The 25,201-nt window shown below is 36.8% G+C and overlaps 1 protein-coding gene across 1 annotated transcript; it reads right to left on the bottom strand.

Moving 5' to 3' along the window:
• Positions 1 to 22,913: 22,913 nt before the first annotated feature.
• LOC110022441 (fructose-bisphosphate aldolase 1, cytoplasmic) lies at positions 22,914 to 24,724 on the bottom strand. The gene is made up of 2 exons (XM_020721390.1): positions 24,574 to 24,724; positions 22,914 to 24,130 (listed from the first exon to the last, which is right to left on the bottom strand). The coding sequence occupies exons 1-2, from the start codon at positions 24,599 to 24,601 to the stop codon at positions 23,082 to 23,084; spliced, it is 1,077 nt and encodes a 358-aa protein (XP_020577049.1). The 5' UTR covers positions 24,602 to 24,724; the 3' UTR covers positions 22,914 to 23,081.
• Between the last annotated feature and the right edge of the window lie 477 nt (positions 24,725 to 25,201).

The raw sequence follows: 25,201 nt of genomic DNA, 5'->3' as shown, positions 1-25,201 counted from the left end.
GAAAGATGTTTTGTTGGTAAAGATCGAGCAAAAAAAAAAAATATTTGGAATATTTTCGCACATACCACTCAATTCCTATGTATTTACATGTATAACATTTAAGGTTTTTACTTACGATCAATTGGTTATGTTAAAATTTGTTGTAAAATCATAAGTTTTGGGAGGGCTATGACTTTAACAATTAGGAGGAACCACATCGAACTTATGAGTGAAGGAAAAGTAGTCCTTAGATTTAATGCAATGCTAGGGAGATATTCTTTCATGGGTGCAAATTGGTGTTTCTAGGGTGACAGACTAGATCCCTAACCAATTTGATTTAGGGCTTCATACCTGAGATCTAAGATTAAGCCAATTAGAGTGCTATTAGGAGAAGAAGACTTTAGGGTGACAAGCGAGAGGTTTCGCCGTGATGATATAGTTATTTTAAGGAATCAGTCATAGGTTAATTGCGCTAGGTTATACACTCGGAAGAGGGCAACATAGATTTTTTAATTTTATTGTCACTAGCCACATTAGATTCTAAACATCCCATTCCTGCACATTATTTAGATCACCATAAGAGAAAGGTAGTTTTTGCACCTCAAAATTCACCAAACCAATTTATTTATCTAGTTTTAACTTTAGATTTAGATTTATATTTAGGAGTAGTTGTTAGAAAAACACCCTTAATCGACATTCCAAAATAAGAAATGATAGTAGTAGACTAAAATTTAGCCTAAGGGATTTCTTACCTCACTTGTGGAATCGATAATCAGGGTTACGTTAATCAGGACTCCATTAGAGCTCCATATTACTTGAATGATACGTATACTTGCGTAGAACCCCGATTACGTAAACTATAAATCAAATTCAAAACTCTATAACATATCCATTTTACACACTAGCTGCCTAAAGAAACTGGGTCAAGTTTTTGGCCAAGAAACTAAATAAGCGTAATTGCGGATAGGTTAAGTTTTTTGCGCCGTTGCTGGGGCGGCGACGGTAAGAGCTTTAGGAGAATTTTAGTTGAACCTGGAAGACTTAGAATTGGAAATTATATTGTTATTATCTAGTATATTTATTTATTATGAGTTTATTTAAACGAAAATCCAAAATACCAAAACTATTTTTTATTGTTTGAAGTACTGGATATCTATCATATAAGTTAATTCTTTAGAGTTGAATGTGTAGTTCATGCACTGCAAACCTTGAACTATATGACTCAGAACTAGAGAAAACTTGTAGGAGGATTAAAAAACCCTAAGGAGAAAAGTGGCGAGCAATTGAAATATGTATAACCATGGTATTTATCGGGCTGACGAGGTTTAACCAAGCGCTTTATGGGAGGCAACCCATAGGTTATCTGTTTTAATGTGCTTGTGAGTTGTAATTGTTTGTGGTTTGATGTGTTTGTTTTAGTGTGGATTGATTAGTTTGATTAATGTTGGTGGATTGATTTGATCTTTTGTGTATGATGAGTGAAGTGATTCCTTAACTTCTCGTTGTGACTAGACTTTTATTTATTTTCTGGTAGTAGGTTGATTAACTAGTACATTATGAATTAGGTCTTAACCATACTTTAGGATTAATTGAAGATGTGATGAGTTTGGTTATAGAACATGTCCATCTAAATTATGTTACTTCATTTATCTAACCTTATTTTCTTTAATATGGTTCAATAAACCAATTGAAGAATAACCCGAGGATGATCTTACACTACTCTTATAACTGTTAGAGGTGCATACTTAAAAGGATAAGGTGATGCCTGGATTTAGTGCTTGCGAGCCAATATATCAGGGATAATCGTGTCCATGGGGTTAGAGCCAATAAAAGAATTTAAAAGTACATAATTGACCAGTGAAGTGATTCCACTAGAATTGGAAGTAAAGAAAGGAGGTGTGACGAGATGGAGAAAGAATTGATCTCATTTATGTATTGATGTTTGTGTATGTGTTACAACAGTATAGAGGACTTGAGGAACATTAAAATAATTATTTCTATGTTGATACCTGTTGTGCTAGTTAAACTTTTCCTTAGTTTAATTTCATTCTACATGTTTCAGTTTATATTTACTTTCTGCTGCACTTTATTCTGACCTGATGAATACTTATTGATGTTTCTGATAGGCATTTGTGGTAAATAGAATGTTTGAGCTATTTTTATTCCCGCTTATATTTTTTGCACTGAATGCTATACATGTTAAAATCAAGTTTGGGGGGAAGAAAAATATTTTTAAAATTTAACTTTATTAGTCCTCAGTAACCTGTATTTAATTTGATATCACTTTAAAATGACTTGTGGTATATGGTGTTATCTTTAGTTTATTATAATTTTGATTTTAGGAATGTTAGAAAAAAAACTTAGTTGGGATCCTATGTGAAGAAAACTATTCTACCGTTAAGATATTTTGTAGAAAACATTAGAAAAATAATTTTTTTATTTATGGTAGAAAGGAGTTGAATATTTGAAAAGCTAAGATTCTTAGATTTACACTTTATGAGAATTGAGCCTTTATTGAATATTTTTTAAAAAAAAAATATTACTTACACATTTAGAAAGTGAAAGAAAGTTTTTAGTTTTTAACTTTATGAAGAGAATAGTGAAATTCAAAACTATTAAAGGACTATCAATATATAGTAATCCTCACATGAAAATATAAAGGATTGAAACAAGGCCCTAAAAATAGTAAAAAGAAATGAAAAGTGAGAGAAGATTGAGGAAAGCCTCATCAAAAATTGGTTTCACTTGAATCTTTTAAAAAAAAAAGACTTAAAAACAATCTTATACTTATTATTGATTTATTAGCATTACATAGATCAACAAGAGACTTTGTTGGAGAGATTTTCATCTTCCTGTCATAGGGAAAAATCTATGTATTGTGTTGTTAATTATCTTGTACTTGTTGTAAACACTTATCTAGTGAATTTGCTTTGATTTAATGAAGCTTCCTGTTATGTGTTACGCCTCCTTTGTGAAGTAGAACTCTTGTAGTTTTCTTTTGCAATGAATTCGATGAATGCTTGGAATATTAGGATGCATGTTAGAATAGGATTTTTTATATCCTAGTATTGGTTCTTACTTCATGTTTTATTTACTAATTAATTTGGCTAATTAGCATGTTAAAATTTATTGTAAAACCATAAGTTTCAGCAGGGTTATGGCTTTAACAACTAGAAGGAACCACATTGAATTTATGGGTGAAGAAAAAATAGTCCTAAAATTCAATACAATGTTAGAGAGAAATTCGTTGATAGGTGCAAATTGGTGTTTCTAGGGTGACAGGCTAGATTCCTAACCAATTTGATCTAGGACTTCGTACCTTAAATATAACATTAAGCCAATTCGAGTATTATTAGGAGAGGGAGACTTTAGTGTGATGGGCTAGAAGTTTCATTGTGATAACCTAGTTATTTTAAGGAATCGACCCTAGGTTAACTGAGCTACATTATACACATGGAAGAGGGCAACTTAGATTTTTTCTCTTATTGTCACTAACCACATTATATTCTAAGTATCTCATTTTTACACATTATCTAGGACACAACAAGAGAAAGGTAGATTTTACCCCTCAAACTTCACCAAACTAATTTATCTAGTTAGGTTTAACTTTAGATTTAGATTTTTATTTTAGAGTAGTTGTTAGAAAAACACCCTTAATCGACATTCCAAATTAAGACCTGATAGTAGTATAATAGAACATAGCCTAAAGTGTTTCTTACCTCATTTTCCTATGGGATCGATAATTGGGACTCCATTAGAGCCCTATATTACTTGAAAGATGTGTATACTTGTGTAGAACTCCTAGTGTGTAAACTATAAATCAAATTCTAAACTCTATAACATATCCATTTTGTTCACTAGCCACCTATAGAATTTGGGTCAAGTTTTTTGGCCAGGAAACTAAATAACTGCATAACTGCGGATTGAGTCAAATATCTTAGCTAAATTTCTAATTCCTACTCTTAGTTTATCAACCCATTGAATATTCTGAATGAGAATAACAATTGAAGTAGTATAATTCTAAAAAAATTATTGTTCCTTTCAATCTAAATTTGAGCAATAATTTGAATTGCAAGGAGCTATAATTTTCTTAAGCATTTAAGTAGCAAAACTATCTGCACAGTAGAAAACCTAGAAAATGATGCCACTGAAAAGAAATAATATTCCTTTGGGAATACATTTTCTTAGTTAAGCTTGTGAGGGAGGAAATTCAAAGAATGAGTGTGAGTTTCACGAGAAAAGAGGTAGAAGACATAATTTTATGTAATTGAAATGCCTCTAGGTGTATGAATATCACTAGTTTTAAGCCCTCAATGAATAAAATTTTAATTAGAATTGAAAAATATGAAATAATGATCCTCAAACTATAGATATTTTTTCTAATAAATTGTAGAGAAGTTGTTCTAAATAAAAGGACATACCCTTTTATGTTCATAGTAATCATGACCTTACTTGATATATGACTTTAAATTATCTTGAATATAAATTTGATGTATAAGATGAGAGCAAAAGGTAGGGCAAAGTGAAAATAATTGAGCCAAACATCCCAAAAAGTTAAATGCCTTCAAGCTAAGGGTCAAAATAGGAAAATAGATTATGATTAAAGTTAATATGAAAAGATAAATAATATCTAATTCTCACAACCATTTTTGGTAGATTCCTCTGAAAAGATTGAAGTTATAGAGTTTGTCTTATACCGAAGGGAAACATAGTAGTTGGTGCACTAATTAGAGAGATAAGAATTATAATTATAATACATCCAAATGTTTTTTGTCTTGCACATCATGTAATACTATCCATATTAGGGAGGTTAAGACCACCCTAATACTTAGGAAGTATAGAAGTATTTCAATTAATAGTGTGTAATTTCATTTTAAAGGAGTTATGGTGCAAGAAGTTATTACATAAATATAAAATCATTATCCTTATGCCCTTAGGGATATTTATTGATCAAAACCTATAATATAACCAAATAGTGGTTTGATAAGTTGTAACCTGATAGTAGTAAAGATGAGCTTGTATTTCTAACTTTAAAGGTACGCAAGGAGTTTATCCAAAATTATGATAGTTCATAACACTAAGTTTGATGCCTTTAATAATAACTCAGATAGTCTCAATGAAGGGCTTTGTGCTAGAAAACGTTAACATCACAAATATGTAGTTTAGGAGTGCAGTTAATAGAAATAAAAAAAATAGATGACTAACTTAAAAATGATGCACAAGCTGGAAGCTTTTTTAAAACTATTTACATCATTAAAGCCAATTTATATAGTGGCTATAAAATAAATGAGATGGGATAGAAAAAATGAAATGAGATAAGGAATTATACCAAGAAGTGTCATAGTTAATAAATGATCTTAAAATGGATGAGAAAGTATCCATAATAACATGAAATAAATAGAGGATAAAGGAAGACATGTCATAAATTAGAGGTAAAAGAAAAATATCCCTTAAGATTAGTGTTAAGGATAATTAAAATATAAACATTATGAGTGACCTTTTTTCTACATAATTGATAAAAATATAAGGAATCCCAAATGTTTCCTCTAATTATATAGGAACGACCTATTAATACGATCAAAAAGCTTCATCAGCTGAGAAGGAAGAAGGAAACTCCGAGCTCCTCTTCAGTGCCCTTCGCAACTATCTGTCTACTCCACATTGTTTCGAACTCCTCGTTCGTCTCCACTGCTCCTTCCCCGTTCATCAACCCCATAACCGAAGCTCAGGATCCCGTTCGTCGAGCCCGTTCGTCGACACTGATCCTCTCATGTTCATCGACCCCATAACTGAAGCTCACGATCCTCCTCCTCCACTACCACATGCAACTTCTCCCGTAAAGCATTGCTCGTCTCTCCCTATGTCGCATGACTAGTGAGGAAGGTAAGGGTCGGCTGCCATCTTGATCGCACTTTCATATCACGAGGAAGCACTGTTGTTAGGATTCTTTCATGCACCTTCTCCCGTTAAGTTGATTTTAATGATTAATTTCATGTGCTCATGTTGCTTTGTTGTTAGGATTCTTAAATTTGTGACAATTATCTTGTTAACTAGGATTCTTTATTGAAACCATTAATCTTTTGTATTCAGCTTCCGAAGAACTGGTGTTGGACTTATATCGATCTCTCTTTCTGTGTTATTGATATTGATAATCAATTTAAGCCGTTTCAGTTTTTTGTGATTTTTTAGCAATTTATTAAATGTTATATTTGAAAAATTACCAAACAATTCTATTCTATCTATTATTTTTCCCATATAGTTCTGTTATAAACAACTTAGCCAAATAGGGGCAGAATGGTCATTTATCCAACTACAGCTCCCAGTAAGTTGTTCTGAATAATTTGTCTCAAATAGCAAGCCAACTTAGTATAATAATCTAAATATTATCAGATTATCAGAATAATCTACTTATCAGCAGATTATAAATTATCAACAGCTGCCCCACATAGACCCTAAAATGATCCAAATGTTATCAGTAGTATAAGCCAGGGAAGTAATAAATATTCGAAGTACTTTACTTTTAAGAGTACAATTTTTATCATAAATAAAAGGGATGTAGAAAGAGAAATTAGCAAAAAAGCTAGTAGTGTCGTGGATGTACAGAGCATGGATTATCCAAATTATTAAAAGAGATAGCAGAAGGATTCCACTTAATCCAAATATGCTAATTATCAGCAACATTAAAATTATTCAAGAGATTAGTTTCAAGTAACCAAATAAGTTTAACGAGAACCTCATTAGTAAACTTTCTCTCAGGAATTAAAATCCAAAGCATTAAAAGAGATCATATAAGGGTTTCATAATCCAAATATGCCCATTATGAGGTGAGATCTTAGTTTCAAGTAAGAAAATTAGGTTAACTTGATTATTTTTATAAGCTTTATGTAACAAAAAATATTAGTATCATTGCAAAAATCAAGCACATCTCATGCAAAAATGATTGGATAAAATATGTGAAGATTAGGAGTTGGATGAACCCCTTTGGTTCAACCTTTTTGGCCTTAAAAAAGAGTTAAGAAGGGAAGAAAGAGTAGTAGAGACATAAGAGGAAAGAGTAGTGAGATTAGGCAATGGATTTTGAGGTGGCAAAGAAGAGGAATTATGAAGAGAGTTGTTAGAGAAAAAAGAGGGTTTGCATTTGCATGCAATAGGGGTTTAAGAGGGCTTCAATAAAGGATTCAGGGCTGCGGAAATTCGTGGAAGATGGAGTGTGGAGATGTGGAGCAGTAGTGGTGATGGGCTATGGAGGCTGAGGAGGGGAGTGAGGGTTAGTAGCAGGTGGCTTATTTTTGCTATGGAAGGAGCCAAGTGTAGGTTGCGACCTACTAAAGTTCCCTCCATGAATGGGAAAAAGGGGCAAGTGTTTTAAAAATTGGGAATTTAAAAAGAAGAGTTTAAAAAAAAGATGGGCATGACCAAATGTGCACAAATTTGCAATAATTAAGCTTCTACTCATATAAAATTGCAAGACTATTATGTTGGTTTTTGACAAAAAATAACAATGAAATTCATGAGAGTATATTCAACATTGATTTTTATGTTAACTTTGACATAGGTTAGACGAGATCCCTTAATTGTAAGATAATTTTCAAATAAATGAACAATTATGTTGCTAGTTATATTAAAAATATTTTTGCGGATTAAATATAGAAAAACATGTTATGAAACTTAACCGACATGAGGACTTCATGAAAATCTTATTTCAATGGATTAAAATCAAATGAAAACTTCTAAAAAATTATTAACCTTCTATAAATGAACCAAAGGCCCCACTCCCCCTTCCCCCATTATAGCCATCTCAAAATTTTTGACATAGATAAAATTAAATATAAGAAAAAACATTCAATGAGGAAAATAAGTACAATATTACCATGGAGCTTGCATATTCTATTAACAACTTGCAAAAGATTACCATCTAAAAACCTTTTCCTCAAAGCACAACCAATCAAAGCATGGCTCCACTACCTGGAGCTTTCTTCTACTCCTTCATCCGAGAATATGATTTTTTCATTTGTAAGAGAGATGAAAGAAAGGGAAAAAAATAGTGATATTGGGACTTTGAAAAGAGACATAACCTTTCCAACTGAAAGATTATCCATGATGAGGATAGAGGGATTAAAAGAATGGAAAGAGGAAATGAAGAGAGATTCATATGGGGGTCAAATGGCAAAGCCTCTAAGCCACATGATATATCAAAGGAAGAAATTATAGGAGGCTGCTAGGGTTTCAACAAATAAAGGGAAAAAGAATGGATGGGAGCAAATGCTAGTGGAGAGAAGGAAGGCATGTTAAAAAAATTGGGCTTCCTTAATATTTTCTTTTTAATAATCACATAATGAAGTTATTCTAACTTCCTTTGCAAAAAGTTTGATGAAAAATATTATGAAGGTTTTTTTCTTGGTTCTACATTCATAGAGGATGTGGATTCTTCTTTTTTGTTGTCTTATGGATGAAGAAGGAAAATTTCACTACCATAGATCATAAAGGCCCAAAGTTTTTTAAGGACTTATTGTGATTAAATAACTTTCTTTATTTACTTGAAGCTAGGTGTGCAAATAATATGTTTTACTTTGCACTAGTTTTAGAAGTATTGTGAGTACTCATTGAAAATACTGAAAGTAAAACTAAATTCAAATATGTTGAAAATAATGCTAATAAGTGGATAAAAGCTTACAATAATTTTTTTTTCATTCTAGTTTTTATTCCTTATTTGAAACATATTAATAAATCTTTTTTAAATTTTGATTTTGTCCAGGGAGCCTTTGGCAGACACTTTCACATACCCATGTTTCAGTAATTTGTATTTAGATGAATGGCTTCCGAAAAATATTAAAATATAAAAAATTAAATGAAACAAAATATTTTGAAGTGTCCATGCACTATAGTTTGTTGTTGGCTAAGGGTCCATTTGGGGCAGCTTATTTGGTGCAGTGGCGTTTTGAAAACGCACTTAGACTGTTTAGGTAAATTGCGTTTTGGGAGCTTATATGTTTTTCTAAATGCTAAAAACAGTGTTTTCACACCACACCTATCTAGGTGCGGTGGCAGCTTTCTAGCTACGGTCTGCCTTTTCAAAAAGTAAAAATTTCTAATGGCCACCCCACGTAGCTTATCATCAGATTTTTTTTAATCAGTTTATCAACAGATTATTCAATAACCTGCAGCTACCCCAAACAGACTCTAAGTGACATTTTTTACCATTTCTTAGGAAAGAATCACATTACCACTTATGCAATAATGTTTTCAGCAGACTGAGGACCATCGATTTGCACATGGATTTGTTTACTGGAAAATTTACATCCATACTGCTCAATTCATATGTATTTACATATCAAATATCTAAATTATTTTTAATGTAGATATCTGTATACTTCAATTTTCACATACATATTGCTTCAACTTTGCATGAAAATGTGTCTTTCATTTCTCAAAAGTTAAAATGATGATATTCTTAGTTTGATATAAATGATCTGAATGGCATCAATGTAAAAATTAAATTTTTTGTGTTAGATATGTAAATATGTAGGAATTGCATGGTATGCATGTAAATGCCCTTTGCCTATTTTGCCATGGACTTGAGAGTTTTACTATTAAAAAGATTTGAAATACTTTTCCTTATTGGTTTGATGAAATAAAAAGAATGTAGTATAAAATGAATACATAAAATGAAGTGCATTTATATACTTTGAAGTAATGCATTCCATATTAACCTAGTGCTTGGGCCTTTTTTTTCCCACAAAGAGTCTTGGGTTCAAGACCTTGCATATTTAGGATGCGCGTTTGAGTGTTTGTGTGTGTGTGTGTGTGTAAGAAAAAAAAATAAAATAAATGCTTTGAAGTTGTGTGATTTGGTGTAAAGAAAAGCATGAATATATATTTGTGTTTGGTTTGAAGAAATTGAATAAAGCTAAAAGATGCTCAACCTAAATGTAGTAGTGGTGTGGCGGGGACTAGTGGCTATGACACTTGTGATGGATAGTGGGTGGAAGCAACCTACAACTAGTAGAGGCGTGGCAGGGTGTCGGCTATTACGACCGTTGGAGGGTTGGAAGCTCATCGACGGGTGGTGATGGCAGCAACAACAAATTGTAGTGTATTTAATAATCTCTCAAGTATAACAAATTCATAATAAACAAGTTTTGGACTAAAAGGTGAATTCCAAATTCACCAAAATTTTTAACGACATGTCATTTTCACATAACCAAATGCCAACATTTTGAAATTGGTTTATTTACTCAGCTTGTACAGTGAACTAAAAAGCTTCGAAATAATTTTAATAATTGTAAAAAGTTAAATTTGAAGAAAAAATTATATTTATAACAAACTCAATTGTAAATATATTTACACCTAAAACTGTTCATGTAACTCAACCAACTTGCATAAGTTGGCATCAAAGACTCAAGATTGAACACATCAAGCTTTTCAGAATTATCAGTTCGAGGATTAATCATAAGAAGTATGTAATATCATGACTAACATAATCACTAGTTTCCCAGAGAAAAAATAATACAAAAAACATGCTATATATTCGACTCTAGAGTTTGACTAGGTAAATCTACTAAAATAGCTCAATATGATTGTTCACTTGCAATTAGCCACAACAAAGTTGGGCAACAACTTCTTGCAGCCCCATCTCGAATTGAAGGCAAAATTAATATCTAAAAAATTTATTATTAAAAATCTTTAATTTTTAATATGTTTTAATGTTGACATATAATGCAATTGATGTTTTTTTTTCATAAAATGTATCATCTCTTATAGTGCGATGCTCTTGATCTTGCATGTAAATGGTGGATTAAAAGTTATGCCTTCAGCATTTTCTCAATTTCACTACAGATTATTGTCAGTGAGGTCTAGGTATTTGTAAATCGAAAATGTGCTAGTGTTGATCCTTATGAGATCTATCTGTACAGAGCAAAAAAGTACTACAAAGGAGAGTTTGCTGACATAAACAATGAGGCCCTCTTATACCATTGGTTGCAACCATTTGAGCCAAAGTCGATCGAGCCATGAAAGGCGACTGAATCATTTAAGTCTTAAATATTTGGTTAGAAATGAAACAAAGGTACATCCGAGCTATCCACTACTAAGGAGTTGACCCATAAGAAAATATAATCCCTCGGTTTTTCCGATCATACCACAGAGGTCCAGAAGTCTCCTTATCTATTATCAGGAGTATATCTAAAGAATGACCTAGTTCCATAATATTAACAACCATCCCAAGGACTCCTTTAAGCTCCTCATCAGGGATTAAGAGTTAATAAGACAACAAATAGCCTTAGAAGCATCCATCCCCAATGCTCTTCTTACTAAGGAGTGAGCTACCTGGGTTACGGTAATTCACCTCTGTCTGATTTCCTAGTGTGGTTCCACTGTATGGAGCATCTTACATGGATCGATGGACGATAGTCATACTAGATCAACAGACTGACAACACTAACCGAGCATAGCCAACCTGTAGCGAGTTAAGAATAGCCAACTAATAGCTTCTACTGAGCTTAACCGACTGAGCCAGAGAGCAGGTGAGTGATAGGCTCATATATGTATAGATATCATGAACACTCTATATAACCCCAACTTAAGTAGTGACAAAAAAGATAACATCATCATGTTACTCCCCCTCTCATATAAATAGGTGAAATATTATGAATAAGACATGAGGTATTACTCTTCCCTACCATGCACATAGTCTCTTTCACATCTTACGCTCTACTCTCTAAAGTGTGATTCACAAAAAAATCAAGATCCAATATCCTTAACAGGTGCGGTGAGCATGGAGCATGTCAAAGATAAGAAGAGGAGTAACCCACTGAGAAGATACCCAAAATAGAGCCACCGCCAACATGGAGTGCACTAGGGAGTTTATGAACCAATAGATCTAGGAGTTGAAAGATCAAATGTTGGATGCCATCCACGATGCTTTGGCTCAGGAAAGACAGCAGCACCACCAAAGGAAGGGCCAATGCTCAATGACAGAAGAGTCCCCTAGACTTTAGAAAGAGAAGGCTATTCCAAGTACTTCGATAATGTTGGGTCGACACTGATTGATCGACATTATTTCAGGCATAATGAGGCGCTCTGAAAGCAAGATAATGCATTCTCTCGACAAATCTCTAAGGATGAGCCCCTGGAGAGGTACAAAATCCCTACATTAGAATCTTACAAAGACCAGACAAAACCCACCGATGACATAGCCTTGTTTGAGTTGATTATGTGTCTACTATAGGTCATTAATAACATTGAAATGTCATCTCTTCTTTGACATGCTGAGGGAGTCGACCCTTAGGTGATTCAATGGTTTGTCACTGGGAATGCTTGCATCATTTTGCTGATTTTAAGAAAATCTTTGTTGCACTGTTCATCAATGTCCAAAAATCTCAGAAAAGCTCACAAGCCCTTTTGCATACCAGAAAAGGATAGAATGATAATCTTTGCTTGTTGTTCACATGATTGATTCTAGAAGGAGATGCTGGAAGTGTGAGATCTGTAACCCATAGTAGCCCATGCCGCCCTAGCTCCAGGGCTTAATAAAGGACCATTCAGGTACATTCTAGGCTTGTAGGTACCGAAGACATTAGCTGAGGTTTTGAAGCCGTCCAACAACCATATATTGATTGAGGATTATAACTCCACCCACACTCCCTTCAGAGCAAAAACATCCACCCATATCTAGCAGAAGAAGTCCCCTCAAGAAAATAGGTGGAAACCAAGGGATTATTCATGCTCTTCCTCCTATCCTCACTATGAAGCTGGACAACAGGGCGACTAGTAGAACGTACATCAAAAGGAGTTAAGACTGATATCCTACCCAATGACTGACTTGGTATAATGAGTGTCCGTTGTACAACCATGAAACACACATGAAGACTTTATTGATAGTTTCAATAGATGATATAGTGAAGGCTATCCAGAATAAAGATTACTTCATGAAAGCACCAACAATGAAAATAAGAGCTTAGCTCAGTGACCCTAAGAAATGTTATGCCTACCACAGGGAGCACAACTATGACACAAATGAATGCCAACACCTTTGAGGTCTGATCAAGGAGCTGATCAAGGTTGAAAAGCTAAAGAAGTTTGTATCTCAATGAATAAGGACCCAATGACAAAGGAAAGTTATAGTGGAAGAAATTTTTGACAGGCCAACTCAAGCACATGCCATCCACATTATTTTCATAGTTCCTGCCTTCTAACGAGAAGCTCAAGAATCATTTCGTTGAGCCAACTTAAAAAAGGCTTAGTTCAGGAGAACTATGCACATCCGCCCTCACTCCCAAACGTAGCAGTCATCCATCTACCACTTTCATTGCCAATGATCTGACTATGAGGGGTAATCCTTGCAATTACTACAAGCTATGACAATGATGGTAATAAGAAAAAAATAATGATGGTGGTTAGCAATGATGAAGGCCAATCGTGGCAACAATGAGAGACAATAGTGGTAATGCCTGATGGTGGTAGCCAGTGATGTTAATTTTAAGGTAGCCAATGATGATGGTGATCGATGGAGGTGGTTGACGGTGGTGTTTTCTAGTAGCTGGTTATAGTCAGTGATATCAAAAAGTAAGAAAAGAGATAATGGTTTCTACCAAATGTGGTGACACTAAAAATTAGTGATGAGGTGATGGAGTTGGCGATAAATGATGATCGGTAGTGGCTGTTGGCATCAATTTTTGATGTCTTGAGTGTAGGATGTCCACTTGTATTACTCAGGATAGTCTACGACCCGACCGTAATATCCGATAGTTCAGACACCCACCCGGGACCTTTCAGCGCGTGTTGAGAGGCACATAGCCAAGGTCATTCTACTAGGCTATGAATTTCGCTTAGGTGAAGGCCGGTCGGCATTTGGCACGTCAGATGACTTTGATCGGGCCAACGAATATTATGTGGTGCGTCGCGCGTGAATTTAGCTTGAATTGGCCTGATTGCTTGACTAAGTTGTTCATATGACCCGGACGATGAAACAGACCATGCGAGTGAGCCCAGAACATCGATTCCACTTAGACGTTCGTTATGTCAAGATTTTGCCGGTGGGGTAAAAATGTGCAAATTATCTTTTTTGGCTCGAAAGTCGAAAAAAGAGGTCCGGACGACCCATAATGGCAAAAAGGACTGTGCGGATGCTTCAAGAACATCAATTTTAGTTAGGAAGTGCATCCACTTCGCCGCGAGGATGTGTACGGGTGAAGAATACATGAACTATAATTATAATGATATAAATATTATTATTATTATTAATATATATATATATATATATACATATACATTATCGTTATAATATAAAATCTATCGCTTCTCCCTCTCCCCCTATCACGAAACCTTCCGCCGTCAGCCCCCATTCGCGAACTCTAGTTTCCTCGCGCTCGGGACTCGCCCGCGAACGTCGACCACCACCACCATCCCCGACACCGACGACCCTTCCCTCACCAGCGAGCTCCTCTTCATGTGGCTGTCAAACCTCCCTTTCCCTCTTAGCCAGCCGCACACCTCAGTCTCAACATCGCCTAGCCGACACGATTATCGGCCACCGGAGCTGTCGAGTTCATCGGGGTTTTCCTTGGTTGTCGGGCTCCTTCTCTGCAACCCACCTCCACCATTTTCAGGAGATCTTCTTCCTTTTGGCCGGTCATTTTTCAACCTCTCCACCTCACTAGCAACATTCAATCAGTCTTCTTCTTTGCCGGCATGAGCTTGCGACGAAACAGCCCTGCTACTACGTGCAGCCCCAAATTTCACACTCCTCTACACATTCGGCATTTTTATTGCGTGTTGCCGGCGAGCTAGCTCCTCCACCTCGTCACCCCGTATTTTCGATGATCGGAAACCAAGCAGAAGTGAGCCACCGTCAACGGACAGCGAAGATACCGCTGTTTGGAGAGGTGTGGATGTTTCCTCCTTGGTGTAGAAAGCCTTCTCCAGTGTTGAGCTTCACTAAGGTATATGTCTCGTTTGCATTTTCATATGCTATGCTCATATTTTTCATTTGCTTTGCATACCTCACTAACTCCTGCCATCATTAGGTCTTTTTGTTGTTCTGTGCACATTATACAAGATACACTGGAGCATAGATCAGACGTCGACGGCTTGGAGCAAGCAAAAAAAATGCATCTGCAACCGTCACGGCGGTGAGATTCCACCTCCTAGCCAGCCTTAGAAATAGTGGAGTCTAGGTGTGTGGGTTAGATCGCCCATACGGGGTGCGTGAGCCGGCGTGGGTCGGCGCGACGACGTGCCTGCGTGATGGATCGTTGGTTTTTCTAGAGCAAGCTTTTAGGTTAGGACTTTCTGTGCATGTTCAAACACCCCTCGTAGAGCCGAGTGTCTCCTCTCTAGTTTTGAGCTTTAGCACAAGTCCCGATGGGTCGGAGTCCCTCACTCCCATTGCTTTGGATTCCCCAGTTTTACTTGGAGAAGTTGGGAGGTCAGACTTGGCAAAGAGAGAGAAGCTTATAGCTGTCTCGCTTTGCAAAGTCTGGAGGAGTTTGAAAAATAGGAAAAGCTTTGTAGTTATCCTATTTTGCGACTCTGTGGAGAGTTTACCCCTCGGAGATCCAGGGAGAAACTCCCCACATTTCCTCACTAGAGTAAGAGGCGGCGGTGCCGCACATCCAAGGGTCTAAACCTTAGGTTTCCCAGGTGAGGTTGTTAGTACGAGCGTGGCTCACTATCATATGTGGTCATTTGCACTCCTTCATTGTTTGCATGTGCATGTCTTGCATGTTACATATTGTATGTCATATATCGCACCGACACTTGCACTTGTACCTTGCACCATGCATTTGCACTTGCACCTTGTATCTCACATTTTCATTTGCACCAACACCACTTGTGCCTCAATCGGTAGTCCCAGACTGGTTGTGACTACTTGTGCTTTGACCGCTCGTCCCAGATTGGTCGACACCACTTTTACCTCGACTTCGCTCCAATAGGCCGTCCCGAACCGGTCGACTGATCACTTTGGTTCGACCGACCACCATGGCTCGGTTGACCGGTATGTTCACCTACCTTTTTGCATATCTAGGCCACTACCTCCACAATACACCCATTTCTTCGAGCCACTACCGCCACGACATGTCTGTCTCCTCCGGTCATTGCCGCCTTGGCACACCTTCGGACCGATGACACCATGAGATGTCCATCACTTTTGGTCACTACCACCTCAGCACACCTTCTTCGGGCTGTTGCCTCCACGACACGCTCATCCTTCAGGTCACTGCCACTACGACACACCCATTTGTTCAGGCCGCTGCCTATACACTATGCCCTCGTAAGTCACTACCCCTCGGTACACTCATCACTTTTATCACATGATTTTTTGCAATTGCATTTGCATGTTTGCATGGATAGCGAGCCAGATTTGTTAGGAGAGTGACCCTGTGTTGGTCGTGATGCCTTAACGAGCATTGCTTGCTGGGTTGATCCCAGTGAGCAATGCGAGTTAAGTCATCGAGATTGATACGAGTATGACTGTGCTAAAGATCTAATAGATCTAACTCATGTCACCCCTATTTGTGACGTTTCGTGACACCCTTTAGATCTTTTGGATCTTTAGGATGGGGCCGGTATGACGACTTCGTCAAAGTCATACTATACTAGACTTACCCCGCACTTAGATACTAGGTTGACACACTTTTCGTTAGATGGTGTGCTAGGCTAGGATTTAGGTTGCTAGGTAGTCTTTTTGATGTCTAGTTACTGTTCTCTGTTGGATTGGTTGCCATAGCCAGACATTTTTCTTTTGTATTGTGCTTGTGGTGTGCTGCATGCTGCATATGTATGATAGTGTGTTAGAGCGTTCTTCTGCAGGGATCCATGCCTATTTATATGCACACACACATGTACCGCTATGGGGGAGCATATAATGATTTCTGACCCTTTTACTTGTAGGTGTTATTTAGCTCTCCCACTTTTAAGGCATGGTTCATGATACATTATTTGTATATGAGCTTTCCCGCTAACACTTTTTTTCATGGAGGATTGAGTCTTTTATTTTTCTATGTACTTTATAGAGTCTAGGAGAGTCATGTAGCAGAAATAAGAAACAGACACGAGTTCCGAGGCATTTTGGTGCGGGAACCACGTGTAGGGGAACGGACGTAGATACTCGTGCCCCGTAACTTAATTCTGCATTTTATATTGATGTATAGAATTAATACCGGATGTGTATATGCGGAGTTCGACGCCTTTTTCTTTTCTGGGATATGTTGCTGACCCAGTGACACCGACATGTTTATTATTTTAATTTGGCTTGTTTTGGTTTTTGCATCATATTGCATGCTTACACTTGCATGTGTTTTCTTTGTTTCTTTCTGTGGTTTATCTGAGATTTCACAATATAATTTAGGCTCATTAAGGACCCTAAAATTATAATTTTTCTACTTAAAAATCGTAAATAAAATATTCAAGATAATTAAAATTTATGATTAAAATATTCAGGATCTAAAAATTGCAATTTTACTTTCCTGCATATATTAATAGGGCCTCCACAATACTTAAGGACCGCTCAAAATAACTGCATCATATTTGCATGTCCCTAGGAGGAGCCCCCATGCTTCTTCAACCTGGCTGACCCAACATACCTTTTTATAAGAGGTTGTCTAGTACGCCTGGGGTGTTAGAAGGCTCCCCGACCAAGACGGGGTGTAAGTCCTTTAGTTTGGAGCGTTTCCAGCTTTCTAGCTAAACCTCAACTTTCTTTTTCTTCCTAAGGTATCCTTGCCACTTCGGCATGGAGCTCCAACTTATAGTCTTAGGATAGAGTTTCCTTCCTTTGACCTTAGGGCTACTGAGATCCCCTGTGGACGACACAATTCACAGATTGTTGACCGAGGATTTCAGGACGTGTTGGGTCGACTACCTTCACAACCAGGTAGACTTAGGGTCCTAGTAGCTGTGTATGACGGGTCCATGGTACCCTGACCCAATTACGTTAGGATCACTCTCCCTCTCTTTTGTTGAGCCCCTTTGAGCCCTGTCACTCCTTGACTTAGTTGATATCATTTTGACGGCCCAATGCCGATGAGCTGTTGCCCATTTGGGATACGAAGATGTGTCCGCTGCCCTTATGACCCGGACGCGCTTTGACGTGTTGGGATATCCCCGTCAAGTTGATTTAGGTTACTCCGTCGCCCCCGTATGTCGATGAGTCGTTACCCATTTGGGATGTGAGAGACTCACTCTCTGCCTGATTGCTTAGCATGAGCTTTGAAGCATCAGGACTGTTCCCACACGGAATAACCTGCCTTTCAGTACCTATTTCCCCAATTCAAGATAATCAAAGAGAAACAATTTTTATCAAGAGTATTCTTGGGTACCCTCCCAAGATGTAATTAACAAAGTGGGATACGTCCCCTTGGGAGTGCTTTTGACCCCAGAACAGACACCTACACCCGACTCTCTGGTTTTGGGTAGTTTACGTAGGTATTCTTTCGCGAATATCAGTTTAAGATGCTTTCGCCTAATCCTATTTGGGTGGGCACTCTTAACCAATTCTTGCGAGGTTTACCGCTTGTAGGCTCTCCACGTTTTGTGTTTCTCTTATTTGTCATGTTGTCGTATGTCCCTTCTTGTTCGGTTCCTCTCCTCTTCAAATCACTGATCTGATTCGGGCAGGGGGGAGATTTATTAAAATAAGGGAAGTATACGACGATCGACAAATTGATGACTTCTTATTAAAATAAAAGAGAGAAAAATGAACAAAAACAGTGGCCTTTAACAAAATCCTCAACCATGTTTGCAACATATTTATATAGCACTAAAAATAATCTAATAACCACATTTCATTTTCCTTAGCACAAATTTAATTTTCCTTTACCAAACATTCGAGTTATTCAAAAACCTATATTTGGCACATAGTTCACTCATTTTTCTTTATAGAAAACACATCGTAAATAAAATTTGAACAATCAATCAAATATTCTTTTTTATTAGCCCACATAATGATATCACATCCAATTATTAATGAGAGATTCTAAATGTTGTTATAAAAATCTGCATTGATTGTAGAAAGAGCTAAAGGGTCTTTCCAAATTCCAACTTTAATAATTGTGTTTAACAAAAGAGTTTTTGCTTGCATTGAATATATAAAGCACTTAGGCCTTGGGACTTTGGATCTCAAAAAGTGATGAAGTTGCTAGCTATGGCTTATAGTACAAAGAGAAAAGTTTCATATCACTAATTGCATTCCTTAATTACCCTTTAATCATTTAAGTTTATTTTTGGATTTAATTTCAGAAGACTCAAGGATGCTCACTCATTATACCATCCCAATATAGAACCATACAATTTAATACACTACTTGAGCATAAATTGAAAGCAACAATAAGTTCAATGCCATTTTCATCTTATAAACTCTGCTTATAGTGGTGAATATGTGTAATCAATGCCCATTTCTTTACTTCGGCAATGCAATTCACAACCATGAAGTAAAATGAATCTTGTGGGAAGGACCACCACCGTTAATGAATCTAATAGTTACCAATGTGAGCATTTTGGAATAGAGATAGCTCTCAATCAATAAAACAAAAGAGCATTAATAGAATGTTTTAAATTTTAGAGTATCTTCATAAGGGAGACAATTCCATTCTTCTAGAAAGCAAGTGAATTATTTATCTTTTCATGTGGTGCAATTTTTGGGTTGCAACCAGTCAACAGAGAGAGGTAGTCTAAGATATTTGATGGAAAGTATACCTTTTTGATGCCGATGTCATAAATAATTTATATCTTGATTAATAATCAATCAAGGAAGCATATCCTTAATTAGAAGAATTAACTTCCATTTCTATATAGTGAGTAAGAGCTGATGTCTTGCTTAACCACCTAAATAATAGATGGCTAAGTATTTCCCAAAACTAAAAGTCAATGACAAACAAAAATGAGAGATGTATGTGAGATATAGGTTCGTATTTCCCAATAAAGTATATTTTTTCTTAGCATTCAAGAGTAGAGCAAATGACTATTCATTTGGAGAGAAGGATAGAGGGTAATGGATAAGGGATAAGAGAGATCCTTATCATAAGCCATTATAAGCATTACCCAAAAATTTTCTCATTAATAACAATAGAGAAGGGATTGTTCATAATGCATGTAGAGATTCACTTAATGAACATTTGAGGAAAGAATTTTTTGTTGCAGACAAGGAGGATGTGTTTATGCTATTAAAAGTCTATTGAATATCAAATTGAGCATAAAAAGACCTACCATTGTTCCTTTAAGATATAGGTGAACTCATAAGCTCGAACATTAATTTCAATAATACCCATTCCTTTGATGAAAGCATTTTGTGGTAGGTGGATAAACAAGTAATGGACATCCTCGAGCATGTTTAAGAAAATTTTGGCAATCATTTTATTGAAGGTATTACACGTTGAGATGGGCTGACCGACAACCACCAAGCAAGGACATTTCATCTTGGCAATAAGAGTGCTAAGGTTAAACTTGGCCAACCTAAGAAACTTGGAGTAAACGAAGAAGTAATGAATGGAATGAAGATGTTGAGATTCACTTATATCCCATGAATTAGTAAGAAACTTGGTTGTGAACTAGTTAGGGCTTAAGATTTTATTATGAGTTAGGCTGTGAAAGACATAAGTTATTTCCTTACTAAAAGTTTGAAAAACATAAACATCCAATAAAAAGTTGGAGTAAATCCAATTGAAATATCATTAATAGAATCAAGAATATTATGAGGGCCATTGAAGCAATTATTGTAGCTCTGGATTATTTCATTTGAAATTGTAAGTTTTTCATAAATCATCCCCTAAAACATAGTAATCTATTTGAGTAGGTTTCCTTCTTTCCTTGATTAAGTTATAGAAGAACCTGAGTACTTCATATCCTTTCACAAATTAGAAAGTTTTAACAAGCTACTTCATTTATTAGTTTTCAAGAGCAATGACAACAGTATATTTTTCATACAAAAGTTTGGCGTTATTTACGAGTAAAAAGTTATTGGGTATTTTCTTCAATTTATAGAGGGCATCCCTTTGATCTTTATTAAAGGTGGTGATTGAATTGATGAGTGGGAAGCCATTATCCCATTTGATGCCCCTAAAGATTTTCTAAACTTCTTTAAGCTTCTTAAGGGTAACGAAAATGGGGGTCTCCATTAAGAAAACAACGCAAAGTAAAAAAAAGATCATAACAATATAGTTTTGGAAAGATATCTATTATTTTAAGAATAATAGTTAATGATAAAAAGAACAAGCATTTCGTAATCTTAGGAACATTATACATGAGACACATCATTTTGTAATATGATAATGGGCAAATGTTAAGCCAAAATAAGCTACAAGAGATCTTACCATTTTTCGTCCAAATGGCATTGTCAATTTAGAGAGTGGACCAATGAGTAAGAGTAGCTCTAGGAAGCTCCATAATATCAATCTCAATGCAATCAAGACTTCCAATTTGTAGTAGGGTATATGATTCTCACTAATTTTATCTTGATAAGAGAGGACATAATTAAAGTCACCCAGGGCCAACCAACTAAAAGTGATAAAATGATAATAAATGATGTAGAAAAGCCTAAATGTCATTCCTTCAAAATATTGCATGGATGAAAAATAAGATTTTTTCTTGGAGTGAAAAGCGCCTCCAAGAATAAGCTAATATGCAAGCATAGTAAGATTGAATTTGTTCATATTTTGATTCCATCTGACACAAATTCTCCCTCTAGAATTGGATACAAATTTATTACAACTATCTTCATTTGAAAATGCAATCATAGTTCATTGCATGAGATGACCCAACTGAAGACTTTGATAAATATTGGTTACAATACGACAAGAAAGGTAAAAATGCAAATCTCAAACAAGAATTTTGCAATCTCAAATATGTTCCACTGCTTGGAGACCTCTTAAATCCCATGATGCAGTATTGAAAGGAGCATAGAGAAGCAAATTCACTAAGAGTTTTGTGGGAAGGTTAGGTATGTTTAATGTAATGTTTGCCTTTCTCAAACTTGAGAGGAATTACCGGCCTTGAAAGGAACGAGGGGACTTTAATAGTGTCAGTAGTGGAGCCCCCTAATAAATATGTTTGAAATAGGTGGGGAATTAACATAGAGTTAAGAAGGGGCAACAGTAGTTGGTTAAGGTCATTAATATAGGTGTGAGAGGAGCTGGAAAAAGTTGATTGAAAGATAAAACGGTCAGAGGGGTTTAGGTATATGATCGAGGAGGGTGTGGGAATTGAGGTGATCGAGGAGGGGGTGGGAAGATGTTTCTATTGAGTTTTTATCACAGTTAAGTTGCTTCCTTGGACAAGCTCTGCATCTGTTCCTTCCTCCAAGAAATATCTATATATCTATATATATATGAAAGATTTGGGCTTCCAATCACACCAATTTTTCTACACATACTTAATGCCATTGAGGTTAATGGGAACCAAGTCTAATAATGTGGAGCAAGGAGTGACTTATCTGCAAGCGCTGGCAATGGTCATCTGGGATTTAAATACAGTGAGACTATCAACAACAAAAGGAATTTCAACGATACTCTACCTTCGATAAATCACAGGCATTCCTAAAACAATAGCAAAAATAGGTAGTTTAATCCAAAGAGTATATTTGCAGTTCTTTGATGAGCTTGAAGTCCCCAATCAAATTATTCAATAAAAATGGCCCACCATTGAGAAGGCACAATCCAACTCATTGCAAGAGAAATCAAACAAGTAAAAGATCTCCAAACAATGTAAAAAAGTGTAAAAACCACTAAGTTTTCATTACCTTTTAGCACATATAACCACTACCCATAAGCCAGCTCCACGGTAGAATATGAAATTTTTTTTGTTGGCACCAATCAAAGTCTTTGGTATTTTCATTCTTAGCATACAATAATTCCTTCAAATTGAAAGCATTTCTACTTGACGATGAAACAAACAGGAAAGCAAACAAACATGAAAGCAACTACATTCACGAGATCAGCAAGGAGTAAAACAAAACATGAAATAAGAATACTCAAAAGAAAGAGTTGCCGTTAACATAAGAGTCATAACCTTGAAATAGGTAGCAAAATTTGAATTCAACAATGACCACAGACGAAATCACCATCAACAACGAAAACAAACAACAGTGGAGGTTAAGCAGGAAAGGCAGCAACTCAATATTTGTAGCCCTTCACATGAAGACTCTCCGATGCCCCCTCCCCAAGGCTAGCACCACCCTTGTAAATCCCCAATGTAGCTTCCGAGTTCGCCTTGCATCGAACCAGGAACGACGCCCTCGCCTTCTCCAAATTCTCCTCCTTTCCAGCCCATGCCTTGAGCGTGCTCTGCTGCAGCGCGCGTCCAAATGAGAAAGACAGAGACCACGGCTTCTTTCCACTCAGTTGATTCATCGCATTCAGATTAAGAGTCGCCTCCTCCTCGCTTTGCCCACCGGAGAGAAACACGATCGCAGGTACAGCCGCTGGCACCGTCCTCTGAAGTGTCCTCACAGTGTGTTCCGCCACCACCTCGGGTGAGACCTTAGCTGCATCGGAGCCAGGAGTCACCATGTTGGGCTTGAGCAGCGTCCCCTCGAGGAGAACCTTATGGTCATTGAGTGCCTTGTAACACGCAGCGAGGACCCTCTCTGTGACCTCAGCGCAGCGGTTCACGTCGTGAGAGCCATCTACGAGGATCTCTGGCTCAACTATGGGTACAAGACCGTTCTCCTGGCAGATGATGGCGTAGCGTGCGAGGCCATTGGCGTTAGCGTCGATGGCGAGTTGGGAAGGCTCATTGGGTCCGATATTGAGAACAGCTCGCCATTTGGCGAAGCGGGCGCCTGCTTCATAGTACTTGGCGCAGCGCTTGCCAAGATCGTCATGGCCCTGAGTAGTCGTCTCGCCGTTGGTGCCGGCTAGCTCGATGGTGCCTTTGTCGACCTTGATGCCGGGGAGAACGCCGCCTTCCGTAAGGACGTCGACAAAAGGCTTCCCATCGGCGGTTTTTTGGTAAAGGGTTTCTTCGAAGAGGATGACGCCGCTTAGGTATTGGAGGGCTCCTGGAGCGCAGAAGAGAAGCTCCCGGAGTGCGCGGCGGTTTTCCTCGACGTTTTCTACGTTAATGCTGGAAAGACGTTTGCCGATGGTGCCAGTCGACTCGTCGGCGGCGAGGATGCCTTTGCCTGGGGTTCCAATATAGGCGGCGTTCTTGATCAGTTCATCTGTAAGAGAAAAAGAAAAAATGATCAATCAGATATGTAGATTGAAGACTTTATCATAAAAAACACAAAGATTTTCCGTGGCCGGAAAACTGATCCAATAACATAATTCATGATCTGGATCATGAGAAGATAATCTACCCAACTAACAGAAAGCACCGGATCGGATCGGCAGAAAAACTTACAGAAATATATGGAGAAGGCAATGATCTAATCGAGAAGATTAATCTTAAAAAAAAGAGAAAAAAAAACACGATCTACTCATCGAAACATTAATAAAAAATTAGAACCAGGAACTGAACTCCAGAATAAAGAGAATTTATTAAAAAAAAAAGAAAAAAAAAAACTCTTTCTAACCCTCTCGATGCGCGCAGATTCAAAGCATAGACAGATCTATCATCTAAAATTACAGAAGAAAGAAGAACAAAAAGAGACGAAATGCTTACCGGCATACTTTCCACGGTAACAAGACATCTTCGTTGTCTAGAAAGAGGAAGAATGTGCGTAGAACGGGAAGAATTTGAGCAATTGTGGTGCGAAAAATAGCGTTGGTTTCTCTGATTTAAATAGAGGATGGCGAGCGATGACTCCGAACCTCGACGGAACAAAGTTGCTGTGGTCCATTGGATTTGGTCGTTTTGGTTATTCCGCCAACCCGTGGGCGGCCGAGATTTTAGTTCAATCCGTGGTCTAGAAGGTCGTAATCCCGCACTTTTCTCTTCTACCTGTCCACAATTTTTTTTTTGGGTTTATTAAATTTGGGCGTGGTAGCTGACAGCATTTTATTTTTGACTTTATTGTGGTTGAATTTTATAGAATATCACCTCATTTTTTGAAAATTTACATAAATATCACATAAGTCTTTTATATTTACATAACAAACCCATAAATTTTGATATACTTGTAACATTGCTTTTATAGATTTTGATGTAAAATGTGAATTTCCATATTAAAAAGTGAAGATAATGGTATTACTAATTTAATGTTAATTTTATTAAAGCTTACCTAATAGATTTATAAATAAGTAAGAATTATGTGATATGTAAATAAATGCCCAATAATTTTTCGGCATTC

This window comes from Phalaenopsis equestris, unplaced genomic scaffold (genome assembly GCF_001263595.1).
Source record: "Phalaenopsis equestris unplaced genomic scaffold, ASM126359v1 Scaffold000191, whole genome shotgun sequence".
In the NCBI taxonomy this organism is placed as follows: Eukaryota; Viridiplantae; Streptophyta; class Magnoliopsida; order Asparagales; family Orchidaceae; genus Phalaenopsis; species Phalaenopsis equestris.
The sequence above is the reverse complement of the archived record's forward strand: the minus strand, read 5'-3'. Positions and strand labels throughout refer to the sequence as shown.

Coding starts and splice junctions, on each gene's coding strand:
- LOC110022441 (XM_020721390.1), bottom strand. CDS start 24,601: ATGTCTTGTTACCGTGGAAAGTATGCCG. Junction 24,131..24,573: donor TTACCGTGGAAAGTATGCCG/GTAAGCATTTCG, acceptor TTTCTCTTACAG/ATGAACTGATCAAGAACGCC.